Raw genomic sequence first — 27,319 nt, 5'->3', positions numbered from 1 at the left:
AATTGGCTTTTGACAAAGGGACTTTTTATGCCTGTCTATACAGGCAAGTAACCTGGTGACCTAGGAGTAAATCACTTGGGCAAAGTAGTTAAGACTGAGGCCTCTCAGATTTCCTTTATATTTGAATCAGATGAACTTATGAGTAGATATCCTCTGGTTTCCTGCGCTGAATAACTCCCCAATACATGCAGCTCAAAGCTTCTGAACACTGGTGTTAGGTGTATGCTGGATGAGATTTGCACTGGTGTATCCCAGGACCACAGGATGACTTCTAGGGCAGAGCTTCTGGTTTTGTTTGTCTCAGAAAGGATTCTGGTTGTCATGAATTAGAGCTGCTTTCAGAACTGACCTGGCCTGTAGTAAATGCAGATTGCTAGGATTTGCTTCAGGTCCCCACCACTGYCCTGAATCAGAGAGCTAACATAGATATGGTTGTGTCCTCTGTAATGTAGTTTGTATTCCTTTTTCCTAAGATGATCTGAGAGTCTTATTTGATCTATTGCCTTCTGTTGTAGAGATCCAAGACTCCCCCAGCACACTTTATCTCTTCTGTTTCTTTGTTCAGTAAAGCGTAACAGCAGACAGTTATAATAAGAAAGTGTTGATAAAAGACTCTAAAATCTGAAAGTTCATTATAGGGGTTGGGAGTTGTTATGTGGTGTCCGCTGTGGTGCAGAAGTAATGTGGGTCTTTCTGGAGTGTCAGGTGTTTGTCTTGTCTTGATGGCACATTGTCATTTGTACAACATGTGGGTAGGTGCATACAAACCAGAATTAGTGAGGTGTCTCATATTTCTGGCATATCAATGTTAAAATGTAAATAATAACTGGKTTTTGTATCGAGCAAACATTTTTAGCAATCACTCTGAATTTTTTTCTTTTTAAAAAAACYCTCAATTGTGATTTTAATAACCTTTTATCTACTGATGATATCTTCATGTTTTGCTCTTTTTGAAGCTCACGTGGAAAATGAAGAACAGTATACACAAGCACTGGAGAAGTTTGGTGGCAACTGTGTTTGCAGGGATGACCCAGATTTGGGAACAGCGTTTTTAAAATTTTCTGTGTTTACAAAGGAATTAACTGCACTCTTCAAAAATTTGGTAAGAATTATTTAAGAAAAACATGTTGAAATTTTGAAGCCATGACAAAGGCTGTATTTCAGAATTATAACAGCTCTTCATATTGAAGACAATTTGTGTTTTAGCAACCACTGTTCTTAAAAAATTCTCAGCTYCTGAAAATATCTCATGTCCTAGGCTTTCCTCTTGCAAAAGCCAAAACTCAACCCAAACCAAAGAAATCAGRAAAAAACCACTACAAAACACAAACATAACAAAATCCCCTCTTCCAACACTTCTCACTTCTAAGAGCTTCCAACAATAAAGTAGTTATAACAGGAATTATAAAACACTCATGTCAATTTACTTTAAAATTGTGAAACCAGCAAAACCCAACTTGATTTACTGTGTGATCATGATGTTTTACTTTACTTTTTCCTACTTTCCATTTGTATTTGTAAAGGGAGATTTTAATGGCCCTGGAAGAGAACATTGGTTCTTCTCAGGGAAGTGAGTCAGGGAAATAAAATCAAACAAAATGCTATAACAACAGTAGCGCCCATTGGGGACCAATCCTAGAGCTGAAGCCAGTAAGTCTGAAAAGCACTCTGGTGAGCCAAATGGGATGGAGCCAAATGGAAGAATGGGATTTTTAATTATAAATGGAGAATTTTGAGCCTCAGTTTCACATTAAAAAGGGCAGATTCTGATTGCATCCTCCTAGCTAGAGACTTCCCCTATCTTAATTCCTAAATTTACTTGAATTCACAGAACTCTTATACCAGGGGCTAGGAAGGGGAAATGACCCAGATTCCCAGGAGCATTTAAAAGTCTGTGTCTGCTGAAATCAGTGGCATGGAGACACATCAAATGCTTTTGTGAGTCTAGACCAAATGTCTGTAGTTTGCAGCCAGCTGGTCATAATCACTTCTTTGGGGAATGTTTCCAGCTGATGGGATTTAGTGCAGTTCCATTCACTCTCTGATGCTGTCTTCTCTTTTTACCCAATCATAATATTGATTAATACAGTCCCAAATGTATTTATCAGCAATGAAATATTGGTCATATTGATTTGAAATTTTCTGGATGTACAACTATTGTCTGAGATTATGTATCAGAAGAAGAATCCTGATTCAGTGTGAGTCTGTTATCCCAAGTCTCTCATACAGAAGCAGGCATCTCCTATGGAAGGGAAAATGAAATGGGTCTTCTAATTGATACCTTCTGTTGACTAAAACCCCTCTCTATCATATATTAATTTGCAGTATGGTGAATTCATTAGGCAAATGGATTTGGGAAATGTGATGTTTAGGTGGTTTTAAAAAGCAATCTGCTAAAAGCTACACCCCCTCCTCAGAAAAGCCTTTTAATGTATTACATTTCAAGAATACTTCTAAAAGCTAGAAGGTGTTGCTGTTTTACCAAAAATCTTTGCTATTTATTCTCTTAAAACTATAAATTACTAATTTTGCAAAATGTTTCTGAAAAGAATAATTCTTTTTCCACACTTTGGAAAGGGAAAAACACCAAAATGAATATCTATAGGAATTTGGAATGCATGTTTTTGTTACCTTTTGTTATCCACCTAAGTGTTTTGTGYGTCTTCTCCAAGGACTATTAGTAGTTCCTTTGGCTGTGTAATTTTTTTTTCAGTAGTAGCTATGTGCTTTTTCTTCAGTTTGTGTGTATARGAAGAGGATATGTCTCGAGACAGTAGCTAAGTTTTTAGTTTTTCTCAGTTAGTAGTTCTGATTTTCTCTGTTTTTTAAATGAAGAGTAATGTTGCATAGTCATGGATGTAATTTTTTTTAATATTGCAATAGCATAGGCACCTTCTCTCTTTCATACTGTCTGGTGAAGAGCAAGTTTCTGTAAAGCTCTGTTTCTTCCTAATATGCTTCATAGTGTTGAGGTTTTAAGCTTTTTGTTTTCTCCTGACTAGCAAAGGAAATCTATTAGTCTTTTAATTTGGTGTCTCACTAGGAAAATAGTTTCCTCCAGAAAGAAATAGATATGAAAAATGATGTGAACTTCATTATCGCTTGCAAATATTTATGAACAAGAAATATAGAATTGTGAAAAATTATAGATTTATATAGCTTTGTCTAATAGAAGTTAATGSCATTAGAATAAATTTTTAATAGCTGGTCACTTCGAAAATCTGTTCATAAGTTCTCTGATTGAGGTTGAGTTTTGTAAGAGGTTAAAAGGGTATTGACCAGTGTAAAATGTCTTGTACAGTAATTAGAAATAGGGGTGTATTTTGTTTAAGTTGTAGCCATATGTGCATTCTCAGTGATGTGACGTGTCCAACTCTGAATGCTTTCAACATATTGACATTAAAAACATTCCTCTCCTCTGGAGTTTCCTTGTAGCACTCCACATGTTTTGGTTGTAAATATTTTCATAAAAAATGTAGCCAGAGCCATGCAACCTGCTGCTGTTAAAAAAGCATTCTGAAAGGTACTCTTTAAATAGATCTMTCTCTGGAGTTTCACAGGGTTCTGAATTTCCGCAGAAGATTTCAACWGAAGTGAATGAAGAATGTGCAAGAAAGTGAGAGGACATGTTCAGACTGGAACAGATGCCAAAGCTATTAACACTGGCAAAGCTTTAGGGCTACTGTCAAGTTTTGCTTTGTCATATATTTTACTTTTTGTTTCTAGAAGCTGATGTGTTCTGTCAGGTCTTGGCCTGGATGGCATTTAGAGCTGTAGCTCTAAAGTGCTTCTGCAAAAAGATTTTCTTTAAACTTGTAAGGTAAGGTAGAGGAAAGCCATTATAAAGTTGTTCTGCTTTAACAGGAGTTTTAGGTGCCTGTTTTTCCTAACAATTTTAAAAGTTTCCCAAAAGACTTTGAAGTTTTTATGGGCTTTGCTAGGCATTAGTGTTTTACAGTATTTCAGTAACAGCTGAAGTGTTTTTGTTTTTAATTAAAAAACCTGTAAACTGTTCAAGTTAAAGTTTAGGTCTTGAGGTTTTTGTAAGTTTCCTATGCTACTTTTATGTTTGCACTTTAAAATAGTGCATAAAACTCAAAAGTCCCCTAACATTTGTAGKTTTTCTTCTCTTTTGAAGTGATTTATAAATAGAGCTTCAACTAATGAATTGCTATTTACTGTGTGTGAGATCCTTGTAACTACTCATTTTAGCCATTCTAAMCCAGTTTGCATTATTTGGATCACTTTGTGATATATCCTCTATAATTATTTTCCCATAGCTCTAATATCAACTTACAACTTTTTCTTCAACTTCAGTTCTTTAAGAAGATTAAGCAATCCGTTTGTCTTTTTGGTAGTGAAAGATCTGAAAATACTAGGCCATTTTCAGAAGTAACATACTACCTTTTGTGGCAAGTACAATATTGCAYCTTGATGGCAACCTTGTTATTGATTCCTAGTGGAATGGGAGCACCCACTGGAGTAGCAGGAGTTCCCTGGTAGGTTAGTTGTGTATTGCACTCACTTACAGTKTTAATTACTCTGTCTTCTTAAATATAGTGCCAAGGGATAAAGGTGTGAGTCTTAGTATGAAAAATGTTGGGACAAGGTTCACTGCAATATGTTTGCGCTTTAAATATTTTCTCCTTTAAATCCTATTAAATTGCTACACTGGGAAGAAATAAAATCTGGTTGTGCATCTTTGTCAGCACTCCTTGAAAAGGGGTTTCATCTGTGAAGATGATGTAGCTATTTAACAAATACCATTTTTTGTATTTGTTATTCTATATACTCTTTTTCATTTCCTTYTTCAGTTATATAAAGATTTAAAGCTAATGAAATAGGCTGGATTGAGAGGAGTGGATCTAATATTCCTCTTTGTGAAAGGTAGCTGGGAGTAAAGGATTCTATTTGCTATTAATAATCCTCGGTTTTTTAGTAAGAAAAAATGGAAGAATAGTAATGATATTTTTTGACCATATGCTTTTGTTTTACTTAGTTTTTTAAATGTAAGAAGAAAGAAAATTTACTTAACTGTAAAAAGGTAACAGCAAAACTGAAGGAAATATCTTGCCTGTATTATATAATGAACTTGTGAAATTTATGCCCAGAATTTTCTACGTTCGGACTAAGATTTTAAAAAACAATATTTGATGCCTGAACCTTCACAAGCATATTTTTGTTTAGAAGGACTCTGTTAAGCCCATGAAAAACTCTACAGGTATACATATTTGAGATTGGAGTAATATACGTGGAACTTAATTATTTCAGTTGTAGGTTTTCTGTTTCTCACCAGTACACTTGGGGAAAACTTGGCAAATGATGAGAGAAAAAAAAAGAATACTGTTTGATTTATGCTTGTAAAGATATAAACCAAGATATAATAATTCCTCCTTAGCAGCATAGGTTTCAGCTCCACCTGGTATCACAGCTTTATTATTTTGCTAAAGGKTATTGATCCAGCTGGAGGAAATTCAGAGGACAGTTACAGAACATGATTAGGGCTTCAATAGGTTGATTCATGAAGAAAATTTAGAAGAATTTTAAGTGCATGGTTTGCTTCATGGGCAACTGTGATTGTGAAGGAGAAAAATAGTAAATTGCTTTTAAATGGCATCTCACTCTGAAAATATTAGGTGAAGTGTCCCTGGCAAAGTGATAGAAGCCTACCTCTTAGGTCTTTTAACCTAGGTTAGAAAATGTGTAACCAGGAATTCTCCACTGGCAAGGAAGAAAGACTAGAATAACTGCAAGTCTCTTCCTTCCTTTGCTTTTGCAACTCTTTGTTTTTTGCTTTTCAGATTTCCTGTGAAATACTTCCTAATAGAGACGTTTCCAGCCTGTAATTTGTGTATTGGTGGTGGCAACAGGGCTGTTTCTAGGTAGTACATGGTGGCTGTACTTGGTATCTTGTGTGAAGGCATTTTCCCCGCAGCTTGCCAGCAGCTCCATGTGAGCCCTTAGCAGTGCTCAGCACCTGTTTTGCTGGAGGTATTTTCCCTGTGGCATAATGGGTGGTGGGTGCTGTCCCAGCTCAGCCACACCTGTGCTGCAGGGCAGGGGGAGTGAGGACGGTGGGAGGGCAGGATTGTGTCCTTGTGTGAAGGTGAAAGCTTGTGCCACCAATCTTTGTTACACRTTTTGCCAAACTCTTGGGAGTTGCATGCTAAAGCTTAAAGTTTAGACAAACAATGTCTCATCTATAGTGGATGTTCTGATTTCCACTTGCTCCCTGCAGTGTTGCTTTGCCTTGTCCCACTATGCTCACATCACTAGGAAAGTTCTTGGAAACTACTAAATCCAACAGCATTGGCCATTTAAAAAAGAAAACAATGATTTGCAGCWGGCAGTACTGCCATTACCTGCACACCTGAGCTCATTGATGATGGTTGAGGAGCCCACAGCCAGGTACGAGACTGCAGCTAAAGTTTAGTAATAGCAATRGGAGACATATCGTACTGTTCAACTGTCTGAATTTTAGTTTATAAACTGAAAAAGTTATAAGTTCTGCATGTCAGGAAAAGTATTTAACTTCTGAAGTATACTGAAAAGGCTTTTTATTTTTTTTTTCCTTTCTGCTTGGATTTAGAAAACAAAACCTATAGAAATATTGCATTCACCAGTATCCAAACTCTTATGGAAAAGAGCTTAACTTTAAAGTAATCAGGAGGGCTGGGCTGGSAAATGGCAAATTTAAATGTTTAGCCATAGGCCCTTAAACCACTTGAACATCTTTCCCCTTCACAAATGTTGGCTTTCTTGTTGTCTCTACCAGCACTTCTGGCAGCAACATACTTTGTTTATATGTTCTCTCCCCTGCCATTTCTTCTTCTTCTCTGACCCTTCTCCAACTTAGGAAGTTTTAATTTTTTACCCTGTCATTTTGTTGGAAACTGTCAGAGGAAAACCGCAAGTRCCAAAGCAGCAAAGTTGGAAGTGGAAATGAGGTCAACTATTTTCTTTCCTTTCTTTTTTTTTTTTAAACATATGGAATTTGCTTGTGTTTCTCTGAGATAGGATGACTTTAATTTCTGTGAAGYTTTCCTGCACCTTTGTGTATATTTTTTTAAAGAGTGTTTTAAATTATAAAGYAGTCAAAATGTAAAGGCCATTGCATACGTTCTAGCTCCTTGTACCCTGCACACAGAATAGGAGCTGCAGCATATTAATCCTTCTCTGCGTGCCAAAAATGGGTCTATATTTTTAGATAGTTTAGCTTAAGCTTCTCAAGAAAGAGGGGAAAAACATGTAAGATCTTTCATCTTATTGCTTGCTGACTTTTGAGWATGAGGGAGTATGATTCATCTAACTAGGTTAATAATGACAAGTTCATGCATTATATATGTTTACTTTTGTTACAAATAAAATAGGAGCATAGGGAATACAATAGACTGATAGTAATKTATAGGTGATAACACACAGAAGGAATCAATTTGAATAGGCAAACATTCTCTAAACCTTTGAAAAGAATGTAGAGTTTTTTATCCTTTTTTTTTTAAGTTGCTTTGGACTCCAGGTCTTATGGTGTGAAATTCTAGCAAATATCTGTAATTGTTTTGGAGTCTGATTGATGTTTACGTGAGTATATCTGGGATAATACTTCAGATACTTTTTCTTTTCTGAGGCAAAAACAATTGTCTGAGTCTGCTGTTGAGAAATACTTTGTTCTTTATTTCTGTTYACTGAATTTGAAGATTAATTACATGGAGGCTATGAAAGTATTGATCCTTAAGTCAGACATTTGACTGCATCATACTCATAAAATAGAATAACAAAATAGAAAGCTTTGCATGGGATGATACTTTTGAAGAGACCTCTTCTTCTTTTCCACCTGGATGATCACTCTGGATGTGCACTTAAAACGTCTAGAAGTTTTTGAGTTTTTTAYCTAGATTTTATGTAGTTTAAACCTTTTCATTTATCTCTTGTATCTGTGATATACAATTTTATTACTTTTGAGAATGGTTTTGTTGATGTGYGCATGTGGTAGTACTGCTGAGGACTTAGGAGGTGGATGGTTTCCAGCACTGCCAGCTGAGTGTGTGTACGTGTTGCTCATTCAATTTTTACAGGAAGTACTTTTAAAAAACCCCACCAACACAGAGCTGAAATTTATCTTGTTAATTCTGAAGGGCTGTGATTGAGTCCTGCAGYTTGCTGGGGAGTAGAAAATACAGGATGGAGGAGGGGAAATGTGATCTGTGTTAAGAGTTCTAAAGACCTGATTTTCTATATTTCTTCAGTCTTCCCATGCAGAGACAACCTGTGTAACTTTTAAAATTAATGAGGGTTCCCTTTGCCTTTCACTGCTGGCTGAAATTTCAAGCAAATGCAGTGARGTAGTTTCTTTGAGGAGGAAAGATGGGGACTTGGGGGGGTGTTGCTTGTTTATTTTAGTAACAGCTGTTACACAGCACTGACTCTGTTTTAGTGAGGCCACCAAGTAACTACAGGGTGATAATATTTTGTATTTTTCAATTCTGGAGAAACTGAAGCATCCATAATTAGAAACACTTTTTTCTTGAGATTTTACTATTGTTTTTTCTCTATATGGGTTATGCTAAAAGGAACTTCCATGTCCCTGAGATTATTCCTGAAGAAGYAGAAGCATTTGTTCCTAGATGATACAAAGTTCTTTCTGTAATTTGAACATTTGAAATCCATATTCATATAGGAATTTCAAAACTTCTTGAAAAAAATCACACTTTAAAAGAACATTGAAAAATATCAAAGACAAAAAGAAACTCATCCAAGGGCAACTTCCACTGAACTGGTGCAAAAGTTATTTAGATTTTTTTTCTCATCATGTTATTCTAAAATATTCTGGGTTTTGCTCCTCAGAGCAACCAATCTATTTGAATTGATACAGTTTAAACTCTCTGCCTAGACATTATGGCCCATACCTTGAATATTTTTCCTGAATCATGAAGGAGTGGACATGCAATCTTTTCCTAGCTGTCTAATTCCTAGTCTTTCTTTGTTCCTTTTCCTTATAAAAATATTAACTTGCTGAAACTTATCTAAAAGTTTATTTTACCATTGTCTTACTTTGAAATTATTTTTATCTTCTTGAAGTACTTATTTTCTTTTAAATTACTTACATACTAAAGACCTCATAAAATTCTTCTTTCAAAGTTCACATGAGATAAATAAGATAGATGTATTGCTTTTTAAAAATAAATGGAAAATATTGGAAGGGTGGCTGTTTTACAGGCCAGCATTCTTTGTCTTTATACCTTCTGTCAGAATAAGATGCCATCTATTGGGATAGTAGCAGATACGTTTTATGGAATAGGTCTGAAGAGGCTGTAAAATAAACAAGGTTAATATAAAAATACACTCAAACTTAAAATTACTAAAAAATAGTATGATAGTTTAAACAGGGAAATAAGGCAATGTAAAAATGAGTGGTCTCATTTTACAGTCACTGTTGGATGAGGTATTTATAATCAGCAGTAATGCTGGAGGTTTCCTGCTGGCTTGGGTTATAGTGTTTCCAGAGTGACTTTCATTAACTCGTGTTGCTTTCATCTTTGATTACTGGCTGTGCTGATTAACATCTTCATAAGGCAGGGATAGGAAAATATATGTAAGYTTTCTTTGTGCAACTTTCTGAAATGTGTGTATTAAGACAGTTTATGTTCTGTGTCTAAATGTATTAACTTTTGRTGTAATTTTCTTGTTACAGATTCAGAATATGAACAACATAATCACTTTTCCATTGGACAGTTTGCTGAAGGGAGATTTGAAAGGTGTAAAAGGGGTATGTTTTTCTTCCTATTTATGTATAGGATTGTTGTTGGGGTAACAGATACATTCAGTGAATGTATTAATCTCACATGTTGGAAGGCRTAGGATACYCAATGTATTAGCTYATTGGTTTATTTGGGGGTTTTRTTTGTTTTTTTGTTTATTTTCGTGAATCGAGTCATCCCTTCTGTTTGTGGTTTGACATACCATGTGTTCTCGACTGTGTATACAAAACAGCATTTGAGAAGCTTTAAAACCAGGCCYGAGATAGAGAAGATAAGCAGAGAAAGAGGTGTAAGATTTAGGTATTTACTTAGCTGGGTAGTACTATATTTTAAAGGATTATTATTAGTATATTTTTAGCATTCTGAACTTACCTAGAACTGTACAGATTATTAAGAAACACACATTAGACTGAATGAGCATGGGATTTTTCTTAAAAAAGCTGAAATCTATTTGTCTGTGTCCCAAGGACATTTCCTATTTCAAAACCAGCAATTTAGGACTCAGATGATGATATGTTTATAATAAATTTCAGACCCTATGGCGAGCAAACTTACTTGGTTTATGTTTTGTTTACTAGTGAGCAAACAGGAAGTGACTGGCAACTATTGTTCTAGGACATCGAAGGAAGGAGAAAAATATGTACATAGACTAAAAATGCTTTCTGTAAATTACTGGAGGATAAATGGATTATTTAGTAAAATAGGCTTATTATCTTTGTGTTGTTTGCTTACCACTTTTCATTCTTGTTCTTCTCTATGTCAGAATAAATACATGTATTACAATATACTGTTTCCCCGCTGACTTGAAAATATAATCAAATGMTGCTTTAGTTAATGTCATAATGGTTTAAATCACTAACATGTTAGAATTAGTTCCTAATCCATAGTTGCAAAGTTTTTCCAGTGTCTGACAGTTAAAAGCATTTTTTGTAGTTGTCTGATCTCTTGAAAGTCATCAGCATTTCAGCTCTTACATTTTTAGACATCAGTGGAATAACTTTAAAACTTGTTAAGGTAATTTTATCCAAATTACCTTGTTCAGAGGGAAGAAGATATAGCAATTTGGAATATAAATAMTTCAGAATTCTCACAGAATTAGTTATGCTGAACTATATGGCCTGTATTGTTCCCATTAAGTAGAAAATTGAATTCTTACTTTAGTGGGATGAATCAAGTTCTTAGTGAAGGCAGTACCTCTGCCTTTGGATAAGGACTTCTTTCCAGGAGAGGTAGAGATACTTTCTGATCATTCTATCTACTTGATTAATTGCATAGTATGGTCTTGGGATATCATCTTGTTATACCTTTTAAGGAGTAAAATGGAGCTGTAAAAATCACAGTAAAAAAACATCCTAGAGAAGCTTTTAAAAACATGAATGTATATATACTCTGTTCAAGATTGTTTTTCCTATGTGCAGGATTGCTTTAGCACAACCCTTTGGTGAGCTACAAGAAAATCCCTTATTGTAGTAGGCACTGCAAATGGCGAAGATGTGTCTTCATTGTAGATACACAGTATTTTTAATGTAAATTGCTGGCTGTAATTTTTTCTCTTTTCTTGACAGGACCTGAAAAAACCCTTTGATAAAGCTTGGAAGGACTATGAAACAAAAGTGTATGTATATTTTAAATTTTTATTTTAGAGGGAAGTGYGCTGAAATCTGTAGTGGTTATTATTTAACCTGTCAGCAGGTGTAGCATATAGTAGAAATGGATGTGCACCTCTCTGAGGCTTCTAAGTTGAGTGTTACATCATGGATCTAGCCCAACTTACATTAAGCCACTTGTTTGAAGTTACCAGTTACACTACATAAACAACTATACAACTATAAAATAAGTTCATTAAAAATTAAATTTTATGTCCAACTGAATAAATTGAATGGGCCAAAAAGCTCAACACCGGACCAGAGAATGGTCCAATTATTGCTTTCTAGCATCAAATTGTGAGGACGACCTGCGTGACTTTTGGTTTTTGAAACTGCCCAGCTGTAGCTGGATTTTCATGATAAGGCAGTCTGAAATACTGAGATGAACCTCGGTCTGATGCTGTAAACCCATGGAAGGTTGTGATGGCTCCAATGTTTTATGTTCCTGGTACCAGTGAGCAGTCTCAATTGGTGCCATACCAGTTATTGATTGTTGAACTAATTAAGATTTCTAGTCATTGCCTATGGCAGTAGTTGGTCTCTGAGGACAGGCCTTAAAGAACAGTACTATAATTTATTCTGCCAGTTATAGTACTAGACGAAGATCTCAAGTGCTTTTAGCATTTCTGATCTATTATTAACTAGGATGAGTGTGTTGAAGTGATGTAAAGATTTGTACTCAATTGTCAGATTGCTCAGAGCTGGTGTTTCAGAGTCAGATACTCCAGGAATATTTTCAGTTGTTTGATTAGTTAACTACTTCAGAAATTTAAAAAAAAAAACTCCAGGAATATTTTCAGTTGTTTGATTAGTTAACTACTTCAGAAATTTAAAAAAAAAAAAAAAAAAAAAAACCAACAAAAAACCAAAAAAAAAAAAACCCAAAAAACCAAAACCTTAGAAATGTATTTGTGTATTTGGGGGTTCTCATTTGAGGTTATATACATGTTGGAAATGTTGCTCTGTGTGCTGTGTCATTCAGGACCTGAAAATGTGATGCTGACAATATGCTTTCTCTCTGTGGGATTGAATGTATTGCTGTTTGTATCATATAATGAGATTTTTTTTCTTTCAACTGTCAATCCTTTAAAAAGCTTGTTTTATGACTTCACTTTCAATTAAGACACTTGGGTTTTGCTCTGAAATGGGTTTCTTTCTCCACTTGCAGTTACCTYTATTTTCTGCAAGATTTTTTAACAAATGAAACAGGCCTCCTTGGCAATGCTCATTTCTAAGCCATTTGCATGTCAGGTTATTCAACATGCAAAACYCAAAGGGTAGCRAAYATTCATCAGGAAATTCTTTCAGATYGTGAACCATTTTTCRGGTATTTCTAAGTTGTRGGCTGGTACAATTGCTGAGTGCTCTATTTTTTTAAGTGGYTAGATGAAGGCTCCACATCAATATTCCAGAATTTTAAGCTCTTAGTCCAGCCTGTTGGACTCCTTGACTTTGATCAAGACCAAAGGATCATGTGCTTGAGACTCAGGTTAGGCAGCCTGGGAATTGTGTGCACAAGAAAATCCTTTAAAACAATGAGCTGCTCTTTTTTGTTTTTTGCAGGCTGTTCTGCAACAGCAGAAATTTCTTTTCATGGCTTAAGGTTTTTAGTCAGGGAGTATTGTTTTTCAGTGCAAGCTGTGATGCTTATACCAAGGATAAACCGGTTTTCCATGGTTTTGTAGAGTTAAATTCAGACTGGAACTTCACTGAGACCTCTGCTCCTGCAGTAGGGCTGTGCAATTTGTTAGACCTCTCATGCATAAGATCAGTTCCCGGATAAGCTGAGATGCTACCAGCTGTCATTAYGGAGGATTAGTCTTTACAAATTAAAGATGGGACGTTTAATGATGTGAGTTTGAATTTAGGATAAGAATATTAATTTGAGCCTGAATCTGTTCAGGTCAGGTTTTTTCCTCATACTAATTTTTGGACATAGGAAACCAGTGAGGTTTCTCTGGGCTGCTATTATACATGCTGCTGAGGTTTCTTAAGAAAATAACTCTTCATTCTGTGGCTGTCCCAAATGGATCTAGTTTCTTATAGCTGTGTGTTTTTGTAGCAGTGGATGGATGCAGACTCACCTCAAGAATTCTTAATTGCGAATTTTGGTGGTTTTGTTGTGGTATCTTCACACTCTTTGCTTTAATAAAAAGGACAAAGGAATCGGGAGAGGTAACCTCAGTCTCACCTACAGCTTGTATTGCCAGAGCAGAATGGTGGATGGAGCCACAAATTTGCTCAGCCTGTTTCAATCTGTTACAATCCCAACTCCTTGTTTGSGTTGTGCCTAAAACCAATTCTAGGTGTGTGCTTGGTGAGCTGTCTTTACCAGTGGTATTTCTTCAAGTATGTGAAGAACTCTTTTTAAATTTCTTCCTTTTAAATTTTTTTTTCTTTTTCTTGTCCCTTTGGGTTAACAAACCATTCAAGACTGTTACGCTTCTCTTTTTCTGCACATGCCTCTGTATCATATGCTTTACATCGTATCATTCATCTGCATTTCCTAGTCACAAGTACTCCTGGTGAAGCTACATGCCATATAATGAAGTGCTATTTTTGTAGTCTGTGGGGAAGTGGCAGTCTTCATATTGATTGCTGTCTTTACAAGGAAAAAAATAAGCTTATTTATCCTCTGTCTTACTTGCACCTCTTGGGTGCAAATATACCCAAGTGTGACCTATTTGAGAAGAAATATAATTAAATAAAAAATGGCACCTGCTTAGCTTTAGTCCCATAAAAACTTTTGAGCTGCTGCTTCAACCTCTCTGTGTAATTAAGTGTGTTTAAAAATTACTATGTATCTAGTTCTTATTTGGGAGAGAGGTGTTAAGATCCATTCTTATTCCATTGGATCACCATCCATCGTTGTTGATTACTGTGCACCTGCATTGCCCTGTAGCCACCTAACTTCTCAGATTATTTTCCTCTGGATCACCTTAGTTAGAGTAACTGAGGGAGTCTGGATCCATATCTCTTTGTACCCTAGAACTGCTCTTGAATAAGGTAATACGAGGAGCAAGTAATCCGTAGCTTCATGCAAATGTACCTCAATCAAAAACTGGGACTATCCTGAGGTGACATTTATAAATAATTTGTTGTTTCTCACATCAATCATTCACATGACTCAGTTGGAGCCATAAAGATTTTTAAATGTTTTTAAAGCTTTAAAGCAGTGCATTTCTCTTGGGACCTCAGTTACAGTTGTTGTTTCCCACATAAGAGCTGGGGGATGCTGCTGGCCACTACAGCAGCGCAGCGGGACTGGTCCGTGTCCTTTGGGAGAGCTGCTTCCCACTGGGCTCTTTTTGTTACGAGGCAGTTGCTTTCCCCCATGTACTTAAACATTAATGGCAGGCGTGCCTGGGGACCATATGGGGAAGGAGTATACATGTCATAAAAACTGCTCATTCTCCYAGCAGACTGATTGGATTCAGCAAGGCGCTGAGCCAGATTTCACCCACGTGCTTCAGTTTAATCGGTCCTGTTGTGGTAGATTCGGAAGTAAAGACTGTATCAATTTTGCACAGGAACTAGAACTATAAATGTACTGAAGCATATTATTTACAATTTGTTTTTAGCTGAATATGTCTGTATTCTGGACAAAAACCTGATTTCCATGAAAAGAAAGAAATGTTMATTTTTAAATAGGGAGTTGTCTTATTTTGGTACCTGTAAATGCCTATTACCTTTAGAAATCTTCTTTAATAAGTCTTGTGCTAATGCTATGAAATTTAAAGGTTTAATGAAAACTAATGAGCTATTCCAGGAAGGCTGGCTGCTTCTCCTCCTTTGCCATTCTCCTTTTAAAAACTGGGCATGAGGTCTCTTATGCACAACTGAGTGAAGAGAACAAGTTGTTTAAATGTGCTTATAGCATTTTAAAATCCAGGCATTAGCAATACATGTGAAGAAACGCAAGTGCTCATATCTAGAAATAACTATAGTTGATTTGTTTCTGAACCATTTGCAGTCAATGGAAAAATGAACAAAGTCAAATACAGTCATCTGTTAAGATGTCTGCATAGCTATGTGTTTAAGTGATGATATTTCCAGCTTGGTAAATTCATGTTTTAATATGAAAAAGTTTAATCTGAAAATGCTGCAAGCTTTTCTCAATTTACTTCCTCAGAACTCTAGCGACTCAGTAGATCGTTGATATTGATAGATCCTAGATATTTCTGCTGTTTCTGTTTAAGCACATACATGAGACAAARTACAGGTCACAGCTTGAAAATAGTGACTTAGAATTAAAGTGATAGACAAGGAAGCTTAAATATAGAATCATGGAATAGAATAATACAATCATTTATGTTGGAAAATGCCTTTAAAATCATCACATTCAACCATAAACCTAACACTGCCAAGTCCAGGTCTAAAGTGTGTCCCTAAGTGTCACATCTATATATCTAAAGACCTCCATGGGCRGTGACTCAACCACTCCCCTGGGCAGCCTGTTCCAATGCTTGATCACCTTTTCTGGAAGAATTCTTTTTCTAATATCCMATCTAAACTTCCCCTGGCACAACTTGAGGCAGTTTTTTTTTTGTCCTATTGCTTGATACATGGGAGAGGAAACTGAAATTCCATACTACAACCTCCGTTCAGGTAGTTGTAGAGAGTTACAAGGTCCCTGTGAGCCTCTTTTTCAACAACCTAAAGAATCTCAGCTGCCTCAGCCACTCCCTATAAGAATTGTGCTCCACACCCTTCACCAGTTCTGGTGCCCTTTTCTGGACTCGCTCCAGCACCTCAAAGTCTTTTTTTGTAGTGAGGGGCCCAGAACTGGACACAGCACTYGAGGTGTGGCCTCACCAGTGCCAAGTACAGGGGGATGATCACTGCCCTGGTCCTGTAAATTACACTATTACTGATATAAGCCAGGATGCCATTGGCCTTCTTGGYCACCTGGGCACACGCTGGCTTGTGTTCAGCTGGCTCCTGACCAGGACCTCCAGGTTCTTTTCTGACAGGCAGCTTTCCAGCCACTCTGTCCCCAGCCTGTAGTTCTGCCTGGGGTTGTGGTGAGCCAAAGCAGGGCCTGGCACTTTACCTTACTGAACTTTGTATCCTTGGCCTTTGCCTATCGATGCTGCCTGTCCAGATCTCCCAGAGAAGAGCCTTTCTACCCTCTAGCAGACCCACAATCCCCCCCAGCTCAGTGTCATCTGAAGACTTACTGAGGACTCAATCCCCTTTTCCAGGTGATTCATAGAGATATTTATCAGGGCTGGCCCCAGCACAAAGTCTGGGGAATATCACTTGTGGCCAGCCACCAGCTGGAGTAACTCCATTCACCACCATCCTCTGGGCTGGCTCTCCAGGCAGTTTTTTTGCCCAGTGAGCAGTGCACCTGTTCAAGCCATGAACATTCAGTTTCTCCAGGAGAATCYTATGGGAAACAGAGTCAGAAGCTTTACTGAAGTCCCGGTAACACATCCACAATCTAYTAAGTCTAAGATTTCATATGAAGTATATTTATTTTGAAAGAGATTATGTACAAATTAAATGGAAAAGTCTTTGAATAAATATGCAGATGTTAYGGATGAAATGATGAAAATATTTAAGCACATTTTACTCCTTCTTCTGCACACTTTCCCTTTATCATCCAGAGCAGGATGTGTGAAAGGGAAAACCTTTCCAGCATTTCCAAAAGGAAAACATGACTTCTCTGTTGAGGACTTCAGTGATAGGAGAGACATGCTTTACTGTCAGTGTTGACAGGCAGTAGGGTGAAATAAAATGGAGGCTCTTTCACCAAAAAGCTGGAGGGCAAGAGTCTAGAGTCATGCTGAAAAGGAAGACTAGACAAATAAAGGATATTTGAAATGAAAATGTCTAATATTATTTTGTCAAGCAATATAGCCTTCAGAAGCACTCCTTTTTCCAGAGTGCTACCAATTCAAGTGTGCTCCTTCCAGATGCTATTTTCAGTCTTTGTGTTTTCTCATGTATATACCCAGACGCAGCCTGGCTTAATACTTTATGGAGAAGGAGAGGAAGGATCACAGAGTTGTTTCCCAGCCAGTCAGTTCACTACTGCTGCATGTACACAGGGTTCTCTGGTTGTTTASCTTTACTAGCTGGCAGAAAATAAATACAAGTCTTTGGTGTTTATTTATACCATGATCTGTGTTACAAAATTTATTTATGTGAAATGTAAATTATAATTTATATTGAAAGATTATTGTTTTTCAAATTTGAGCTGAAAAATAGTTCTATGATGGAAACTGAATGGGTGAGACTGTTCACTTTGTATCTCTTCAACTTTTCTGTTGTAATTTTTCATCCTATATTTCAGCTTTGYTTGTCTGTTACATACATCTGAGCTCACTGTATGTTAGTTATGTGCAGCTGTGTTGTAAATGGACTGACATGATAAGATTGTAATCTTAGTTAGCAAGTTCTATATGTGACATGTGCTGCATGAGCTTCAAAAAGAGCAGCATTACAAAGCATTTGTGGCTTTCTTGTTGCTTCTAGGGTATTTTTTAGAGCTTTCACAATTTTCATATTAATTTGGGCTAATCTATCTGCCTGGAAAACCTGAATACCCTGCAACATTTGGAAATCCCACAGTATTATGTTACAGGACTGTCTTTGCCAAAAGGATTTGGTTAATGTCACAACAGAGTGACACTTGAAGCTGAGTTGATCCTGCATTTGGATAGGACACACAACCAGCCTTTAGCACTCAGAGCATTTAGGTGCAACATGGCTGTACCGGGTTTCTTTGTTTCCCTAGARATAAAGTGTCCAGTGGTATCAGTCAGATAAGAGGTAGCATATTACTGTATAATTACAGTATAATTACAGGATAAATTCTGAATTACAAAGATGAAGGTGTAGTTGTATATTAAAAGCATAAATAATGAGGAAATGCAAATGTGAAGTGCACCATCATGTATCTCTGATATATATCACTGAAGGATGATTTGGAGTTTCTGGTAAAGTATCTTTTTGAGTTTTTGTAGGCTGAAGTTCTATCAAATGGCTTCAAGTATATCTTTCTCTGAATTGCTTGATAGAGGTCAGTATATTTTCATCTTGGTTTAACTGTCTTTTTGCCTGTGGACTATGACTTACCCTTTAAAGAGCAGAAAGGACTCTTTCRCCAAAATCTAGCTTTCTTTAGGAGGAATACAATGTATGCTGTGATATAATGCATAATGTTTGACTCTTTGGCAGTGATAGCTGTTTGGTTTAGCTAGCATTTAGAGATACCTTATGACTTGCTAAAAAAACTCCTAAGATTTTGGAAGTAGTTTCATTATCTTTTGTTTGAGTAATGTTCTCTGTAAACAATTAAAATACTATACAATACTAATTGATAGTTATTAGCCTTCACACACCTGGTCACATGTCAGTGATTCTCTGGCCTTGAGAATTGTTAGGCTAATGTGGAAACTGAGAGAACTGAAGCATCCTGGATCTTTCCTCTGAGGTTTGACTGTTTTAGAACTATCAAGTATGATCAAATGTAAACTCTTCCAGAGTGTGTGCATATTTATAGTTTTCTGTTAACTTTTTCTTTTTTTGTAATGCTTTATCTTTCCAGTTTATATTGTCTGGTTAATTCTTATGTTTGGACTCTTGTTTTCTGTGCCTACAAAATGGTGTAATTGGCAGTAATTGGGTAGGAGTACAGACCTATTTTTCATGCAAACAGAACATTCTGGAATTGGGTTTTAATTCAGGTGACTGGAGGTTTTCAGAATATTTCTTTCAAAGGAGAGTAGCTTCCTTCCAAACATCTGCATCTGGCAGAATGTGATGGGCTGAGGAGGAGCACAGTGCTGGCTGGATGTGCTGGCTGCTGGAATGCTGCACAGGGCTGGCTCCRCTGTGCCTGGCTGTGCTGAGAGCACAGTGGGGTTTTTTCAATTGCTGCTCAAAATGCTTCCCAGTGGGAATGTTGAGGGGTGGGATTAATGGAATTAGTTCTTGTTTTCCCTTGCTGCTTGAGGTGTAATAGGAGGCAGTTCCTCATTCTTGAGAAGTATGAGTACAGAGCATTTTGTTGATTGGAAGTCCTTAGACCTTCTAGGATGTTTTCCCATAAGCTGTTAGGTAATGTTAACATCAGGTTAAGAGAGTACTTGAGACATGTCATCTTTTCAGAGAGAGAGCTGAGAGACACTTGACTATCCCAGAGGAGGTAGGACAGTTTCGTGTTATTTGTTCYTTTGATGTCCTTCCTGTATTCCTGTGTAATGCTTCCTCTTGTTCAAAAGCTATATAGCATTTCCTCAGGAAGACCTTTGCAGAATTTTGAGCTTCTAAACAGTGTGAGGGCAAACTGAAAGTCTTCAAAAACTTCAAAATACATGAGCACTCATGTATTTTCTTTCCTTAATATCTGTTTTTTCTGTATTAGGCTTGTCTAAATGGGTTGTCAAATTATGCTACTGCATTTAGGAATAATATGGAGAATAGTTTTAACAAATGCAGAAGTGTGCTCATGGGAATATGCCAGGCATTGGTTATTCATTTATATTCTGCAGGAGAACCTGCTTTATTCAGAGCTCTTGGAAAACGTTCACGGAAACTTTTAGGGAATTAGGACAGCTGGTCTAGCAGACTTTGAAGTCTGTAACACAGCCGGCTGGTCGACATTCCCAGTGCCAACTGGCTCAGCAGCAAGTACAGACAGCAACTGTGATTTTGGCTTAGGAAACCCTGTATATATAGAAGATGACTTGATGACAGGCAAGACTCAATAAATCTGGTGACATAATTGAACTTTGTTAACCAGTGTTTGCTCAGTTGGGATTAAACATCCCCCTATGTTTTCAATTAAAACTCATTATTTTTTTCTATATTTTCTTTCTTTGGAAAAAGAACTTAGTATCTTCTTCTCATTTATTGTCTTCTTTTGGAAAATCTGTCAGAACATTATTTTAACAGATGATTAATTAGATTTCAGCTACTGTATGTCATTGCTGATCTTTAGTCATTGTCAAATTTCGAATGAAATGTCATCTGGAAGTAAGTCATATGCAAAGCTACAGGAGTTTGGCTCCGCATCTGTCAGTACACTTTGTGAATAATCTGATTTCCTGAGAGGCTGTGGATTTCTCACTTCATTGACTGATTCTTTTTGCCTTATAGTACAAAAATAGAGAAGGAGAAAAAAGAGCATGCGAAGCTGCATGGGATGATTCGTACAGAAATAAGTGGAGCTGAAATTGCAGAAGAGATGGAGAAAGAAAGAAGATTCTTCCAGTTACAGATGTGTGAGGTAAGATTCAGTGTGAAATGCATATTGTTCTGCTGCTGTTTTTAGGAAAATTTTGAAAAATGCAGTTATTTAACAGCAGCTGTGATATTAAAGTGAAATGTCAAGTTATTTGTTGACTCCATTTGTGAAAGCACTTTTCTTTATTATCCTGATAAAATTTGCAGGGAATTTAGATATTTTCTAACTTCACTTAACAGGTAAATTAATGCAAAGCTCAATARGACACTAAGAGATTGTAATAAGAAAGTCTTTACACTATTACTTCACTATAAGTTATTTTAAGCCCTTGATCATTCTCTGAATTGTTCCCTGTGCTGACAGCTGTTGTGTTATTATGAGAGGCTCTAGTCTAGCACACTGCTGGGCTGGTGCAGGAAAAAAGTGCTAAGGATGGAATCCAGTTGTCTTTCAAGTTGTTTCAGAATATTTCTACTTTGAAATCTCTGTGATTTTGCAGTGTGTTCAATCTGATGTGCCTATTTTTGGTTCGATTCATTTAAGGATATGTCTGGTKCTGTGGTTGGGAATTCAAGTTGCTGTGGTTTTTTTTAGTATGCATTAGCCCAAAAATACACTATGGGTGTTTCTACTGCTTTTACTGTGATGATGATAGCTGATTTGACTCATATGCCAGCATAGCATAACTGCAGTTGCCCTGAATATAATTTTTAGTAACTGCACACACTCAAGAGAAAAGCTTCACATTCCTGTACAGAGTCAGACTAAAATGTTCAAAATTGATAAAGGGATTTGAGTAGCAAATAAACATATGGATGTTGTCAGCTAATTGCCCATCTGTACCCTTCCTAAGAAACAGCCAGGAACAGATGATTCTCTCTTGCTGTGTCACARTAAAGGAAGAGTTCACTTTTGTCAGTTGCAGTGATAGTGCAGGGTGAAATCTGTGAAACTGGATCAAATTACCTAAAATGTGCAATAGCTGAAGTGTATCCTTATTYCATTTGATTTTGAGGAAAAGAAGTTTATACTGTTACCTTTGAATAGTTGTAAAAGCGGACTTTGGTTTTGGTTTGATAGTAAGTCAGAAGTTTTATCATAAGTACAGACTAGTTCACTATAAATTATGACCGTGAACTGAATACCAGATGCCTAAAGCTCCATGTTAAATCAACAGGAGAGGTGATTGGTGTAACTAAATACTATCCAGTGCACATGTCTACATTTAGGCTTATTGTTTATTCACCTGCAGCATAAGAAGCTGCAACATTGAAAGCTGCTACTTGCATGTGGCTTTACTTTAGTTGTTTGCTTTAGTTAAAGTATTTAGGGTGTACTGTGGGAAGGGGAAGACCAGATGCATTAGAGCACCATTAAGAAGACATTTACTCCTTTGCTTGATGGTCAGTGTCTAAGCTGGTGTTAATATTTGTTGTCATTAAATGGACAGTTAAGGACTTTGATATTTGACCAACTGTACTTCTGCTTGCATGGCTGACATATTTTACCCTATGGTATTCAGGGGAGGAGCTGCCRCTTAATATGGACTCTGTGTCTTATGCAAAAGGACAATAATTACACGTGTTTTGTGCTTGACAGTAGATTCTTTGAAAAATCTTGCTAAAATGTAATTTGTTGTTACTGTCACGTATGAGGATTCAATAAAGAAAGCTATAAAATCAGCAGGCAGATTTTAAAATCTGTTAAAATAATGCCTTATTTTTCTTTTTTCTAGTGAATTGCTTTCCTCCTTAATGACATCTGTTTAGCAATGTATTTAACAACTAGTGAGACACATTTTTAGATACGCTGCTAGGCTTAAGGATGGGTTCCTAAATGTGCTACACAAACCCTTTCATGCTGTCATATACAGAGGCTTTCCTTAGGAGCCATACAGAATATTCTAACAATTTGAACAAATCACAGTGAAATATCCTCACAGGATATCAAAAATCAGTGGTGACAAGAATTCCATTTGTGTAATTAACTACTGAAGTCAGCTTTTCCTGCATTTTCTTTTAGGTCTTGTAAATCTGCAACTGTTAAAACTTATTGAAATATAACTGAAAATAAAGTGCTAAAAAACCCTGCAAAAGTAATAATTAATTTCTTTTGTGAATTACTGTCTTAACAGTACCTGCTGAAAGTCAATGAAATCAAGATTAAGAAAGGAGTGGACTTGCTTCAGAACTTGATCAAGTATTTTCATGCTCAATGCAAGTATGTTTTAATTTTCTTTGTATCTACACTAACTGGAACAATGTTTTATTTTCAACTTTTGACATCGTCATAACACTTTTCTAGAATTTTCAAAATAAATCTTAAGATTCAGCTGTTCTTGTTGATGCCTTTTGATAGATTGCTTTTGTCAGATTAGTCATTGCTTTTGTTACTATATTCTGAAACATGTAATGAGGTTGAACTTGTTGCATTGAATATAATTGTATGTTCCAAAGGAATGCCAAACAATAATTTGCTATGTTTATAAACTACTCTTAAAACAGGGCTTTTAGTTTAATCTGTTACTTAGTGATCCATTAGTTTTGATAGACTTCTTTGAGTGTATCTAGCAATGATCTGAATTAATTCTGTGCTCAAGAAAAGTAAGTTGCTTTAGCAGCAGAATAAATCTCTATTGAAAGAGTCGCTCTTTTTCTAGTTAACTGGAGGAAGACCCAGTAATAAAACACATAGTTCTCTTTAGATTTAAGTGCTCTTGTTAGGATAGTCTTACAAATGTTTCATGTAGTAGTGAAGTCACAGATATAAACTTGAAAGAGCCACTGCTAACCTGTTGAAATCAGTAAGTTTTCATATTAGAACATTTGTCTGCATCTATGTATTTTTTCCTTAAATGGCTGTGTTGCTTTTAAAAACAGTTTCAGTTGTAAGGTCATTAATCTGCTCCATCCATTTAATAAAATTTCAGCAACATAAATGCTGTGTTGTGTTGTTGCTTTCATGTCTGCTTCCCACAGAGACAATATTTTATGTTGCAAAAAGTGCAGCAGTATTTAATCAAATATGCATGTAATTGCAATTTCTTAATTTTTTTTTTTTAATCTCAAATTATTTTATTTTAAGATCTGGAATAGGTGGCCTAGATAGCATTGCTCTGCCAGTACAAAATACATATAATACAGAAAGATGTAGCATATTCAGTTTGCATATAGACTATAATTAATGCATGGCAACAAAGGGGTTTTCCTTTAGTAAAAACATTGCATCAGACATGAAATTATTTGGTTTCAAGAAATCACAGTTATTTTATATCTACTAGAGTTTTTGCTGTTCTGCAAATGAATCTTGCTTATTCTGGGCCTTCACAAAGTGGGATGAGAACCTGTATTTGAGGTGAGAATGAGGAAAATTTATGTGGCAGTGGATTGTGGAAGTTCTGAATCTAATTGGGATTTTGCATGTTAGAATARGCTATGATGTAAATAAAGAGATGGATCAGTCAATGATGGATTTTAAAAAATTACTGTTTTGAAGTTTATGGCATGGCATAATAAATGCATGTCTTCCTTTGTSAACTTTCTAAGCAGAAAATACAAAATAAAGTTTCATAACAGCTTGCTTTTTGCTTTTCTTTTCAAGTTTCTTTCAGGATGGGTTAAAAGCTGTTGAAAGTCTCAAGCCTTCAATTGAGACACTCTCAACTGATCTTTATACAGTGAGTAGCAACCTTTCATATTTGTGTGGTAAATTTAGTTTTTTACAGTGGAAGCATGATCATTTTGGTCCAGGTTGCCTGACTGTTTTAATAGTCAGTATTTAAGGTTTAGAGTAGATTGTCGAGTAAAATCTGTTTTAATATAGCATTCAAAAGACTCAATTTCAGTTCAGACCCCACTGTGTAAAATGTTATGAAAACAGCCTTTGCTCTCGAGTGTTTAAGTGGAAAATAACATGTGGTTTCAAATGGAACACAAGGATTTGTGAGGCAATATCAAAGTCTTAACCCAGCAATGTCCTAACTATTATCAAGTTTTCTGAAGTTACAAAGGAAAGTAAACTGATCTCTTTGCTTTCATTCTCACTGAACATTTCTCAAAAAATGAAGCAATTAAGCAGCCAATTTGAAAGACCTGCATTGAAAAGAAAAAAATAATGTCATTTTAAACTTGTGTTTTTCTTAATTCAAGATTAAACAAGCACAAGATGAAGAACGAAGACAATTAACACAGCTCAGAGATATATTAAAATCAGCACTCCAAGTTGATCAGAAAGAGGTGAGCATATATGGTGGTTTAACTTTGGAATACCTGTTTTAGTTACTTCTAATGTAATGTTAATATTCAAAGTAGAGTTATTTTAACTTTAATCAACCATCTAATTTCTTTTGTTCATTCATCTTTGTTTTGATGCTGATATTGATTGTTTCTCACAAAGGCATTTTTTTAAAAAACAAATGCCCACTAAAAATATGAGACTTACTGAAAAGTAATTTCTTTTTGTTACCAGTATCATAAAATAATTCAGATGGTACACTGTTGCTCAATCTGAGAATGAAAGAACTTGGGGAATATCAAAAAGACCCTATTTGTAGAACCTTATTATATTATTCCAAACTGTATAAAGATTATGTAAAACTGAACTTCAAATCCCAAAATACCTCTGTCATCATCTGCAAAAATGACAATCAAGTTTGCTACTCTGGTGTGAAATGCCAGTTCTCAAATGTGCTAGAGCTGGGTCAGTGGCAATCTTGTAAGTATTTTTTGAGTTCCAATTACAATTGCCACTAGATTTAATGAATTGTGGAGTTTCATTTGGCAAACTCTGATCTGGAAGTAAGCATCTTTTGTATAATGTAATCCTAAATATTGGGTCTACTTTTGTTTCAGATTGCTAGTGCCTCCTCTTAAAATAAATAAATGCCAGCCAGCTTCCTTTGTGTGGCTGCTGGGCCATGAGTAAGTGATGAATGAATCCCCTCCCCCTTTTCAGATTCTCTTTCTGAGAGGGATCACAATGAAATAGTTTAGTCTATAGAGCTCAGACTTCCTTGATCTTTTCCTGTCTTGCTTTGATCTTCCCATAAAAGTTCTGGTGACTCCTAGCTTTTACTGGTGACAGATGATGGTAATGTAATCCAGTGAAGGATGTCTTTGCTCACAGCCAGGGATTGGACTTACTGATTTTTAAAAGGCCCTACCAAACCAAACCAAACCCAAGTGATTCTGTGACTTGCTGTCAGGCATTTGGAACACTCTGAAAAGCACTTCACTTGGAGGTGCTGTTTGTTTCCTTGGGAAGTTTGTGATAATGAGCATTGTGTACAAGGTCCGGTAAGATCAGAGGCATTTCCTTGGATTTTGCCTTGCATTCAGGACTCACTGATGTGCCAAAAACTTCCCAATTTGAGCTTGATAGAATGAGACACTAGGGATCCTGGTGGAAATKGTGATTGCTTTGGGTTAGCCATTGATTGCCCACTCTCAAGAAGGAATCTTTGCTGTTTAGGATGTGTTTGCAGGCGTCCTCTTTAAATTGGGTGTGTGCTCAAGAGAGATACCAGAAGTAGTTGGCTTTCATGGTTGCTGGGAATGATAATCAGTGATACTGATATTAAACGTATATGGAAGATGTGACAAGTATAYATCTTTTCACAGGCTCAAAAATTAATAATACACATAAATTTATTATTTCTACTAGGTTTGTGACATTTGAAAACAGAAGTATAAAAAGTTTTTTATGCTATAGTCATTATTTATTAATTCTGCAAATTTGGATATAGATGCTTACCTGCAGAGCATGAGAAGTGCTRTAATTATTTTAAAAGTTTTTGGAAAACATCAGTTAATCAGTGGGATGCCAAAGAGTYTTTTGTATAATTTACTGTACAACCCACTAATATTATTCTTGTTGCACTGTAATTTTCTTTACTATAACTGATTTCTTTTTCCTTCCTGAAATGCATTTACATTTTGTGACCGAAGTCTAGGAGAGTAAGTGTTACTATGTTTTAATGAAAATAGTGGCATGATTTCCATTCAGATTTCAAGAAACTGGATTTTTCCTCTGAGCTTTTGTCTGTTGGCATGAAAAGACTTCTTTGTTTCTCCTCTTTGGTGTCTTTAATTACAAAAAAAAAAAAAAGAAAAAAGTTATCAAAAAATTTATCAGATTTTTCTTGGGAAAGAAAATTGTTATGAGGCAAATTGGTGCTTTCCTTTGTACCTTCGTTTGGAAATTAAATCCAGTTGCTTGATTCTATGTTCTTGCAAGATTTTGAAGATATATACTTTTTTAGTTAAAACAGACTTAATGAATGAAATGACAGAACGTTGACAAATGTTGTTCCTGTTGTGTTTAAAAAACCAAACACACACAAGCAGTCTTAGTAAACCTTTTTTTGTTGTGCCTGTATTATAGTTTCTTCCTGCACATAATTTCCTCAAACCTGGTTTGTATTGAAACTTCTTTTTGAAATGTCATTTTGTGTTCACCTTTGTAATGTTTAATTTCTAAGCTTTTATTTTCCAAATGTAGAAATTCTGCAAGTTTCACGGTCAATCTTAGAGTTGTATTGCCTTAATGGTTCTTATTCCCATGACCTTGGGTGGCGTCACCTCCTGTGACTGTAGTGTTTAGATTYGTTTCTGCTTCTTTGGTAGAACCTACCAATCTGTTTAGGCCACTGCACAATAGGATAAATTTTGTGTTTCTTGKCAAAAATGATGGTATTTATGCTATAGGAGAGGTTGTCCGCA

At 36.1% G+C, this 27,319-nt stretch overlaps 1 protein-coding gene across 1 annotated transcript in view; it reads left to right on the top strand.

Annotated features, from left to right (window-relative positions):
- Positions 1–27,319, top strand: part of ASAP2 (ArfGAP with SH3 domain, ankyrin repeat and PH domain 2) — an 83,980-nt gene that overhangs the window by 22,180 nt on the left and 34,481 nt on the right. The window contains exons 3-9 of the mRNA XM_057371568.1: positions 957–1,102; positions 9,689–9,763; positions 11,321–11,370; positions 20,513–20,642; positions 22,735–22,820; positions 24,201–24,276; positions 24,749–24,835. Of these exons, the coding sequence (XP_057227551.1) occupies positions 957–1,102; positions 9,689–9,763; positions 11,321–11,370; positions 20,513–20,642; positions 22,735–22,820; positions 24,201–24,276; positions 24,749–24,835 (650 nt within the window). The remainder of the gene's footprint in view (positions 1–956; positions 1,103–9,688; positions 9,764–11,320; positions 11,371–20,512; positions 20,643–22,734; positions 22,821–24,200; positions 24,277–24,748; positions 24,836–27,319) is intronic.

The sequence above is a fragment of the Malurus melanocephalus genome, unplaced genomic scaffold (assembly GCF_030028575.1).
Source record: "Malurus melanocephalus ecotype Western Australia unplaced genomic scaffold, MMel_1.1 scaffold_6, whole genome shotgun sequence".
NCBI lineage: Eukaryota > Metazoa > Chordata > Aves > Passeriformes > Maluridae > Malurus > Malurus melanocephalus.
This window is presented reverse-complemented; position numbering and strand designations above follow the sequence as displayed.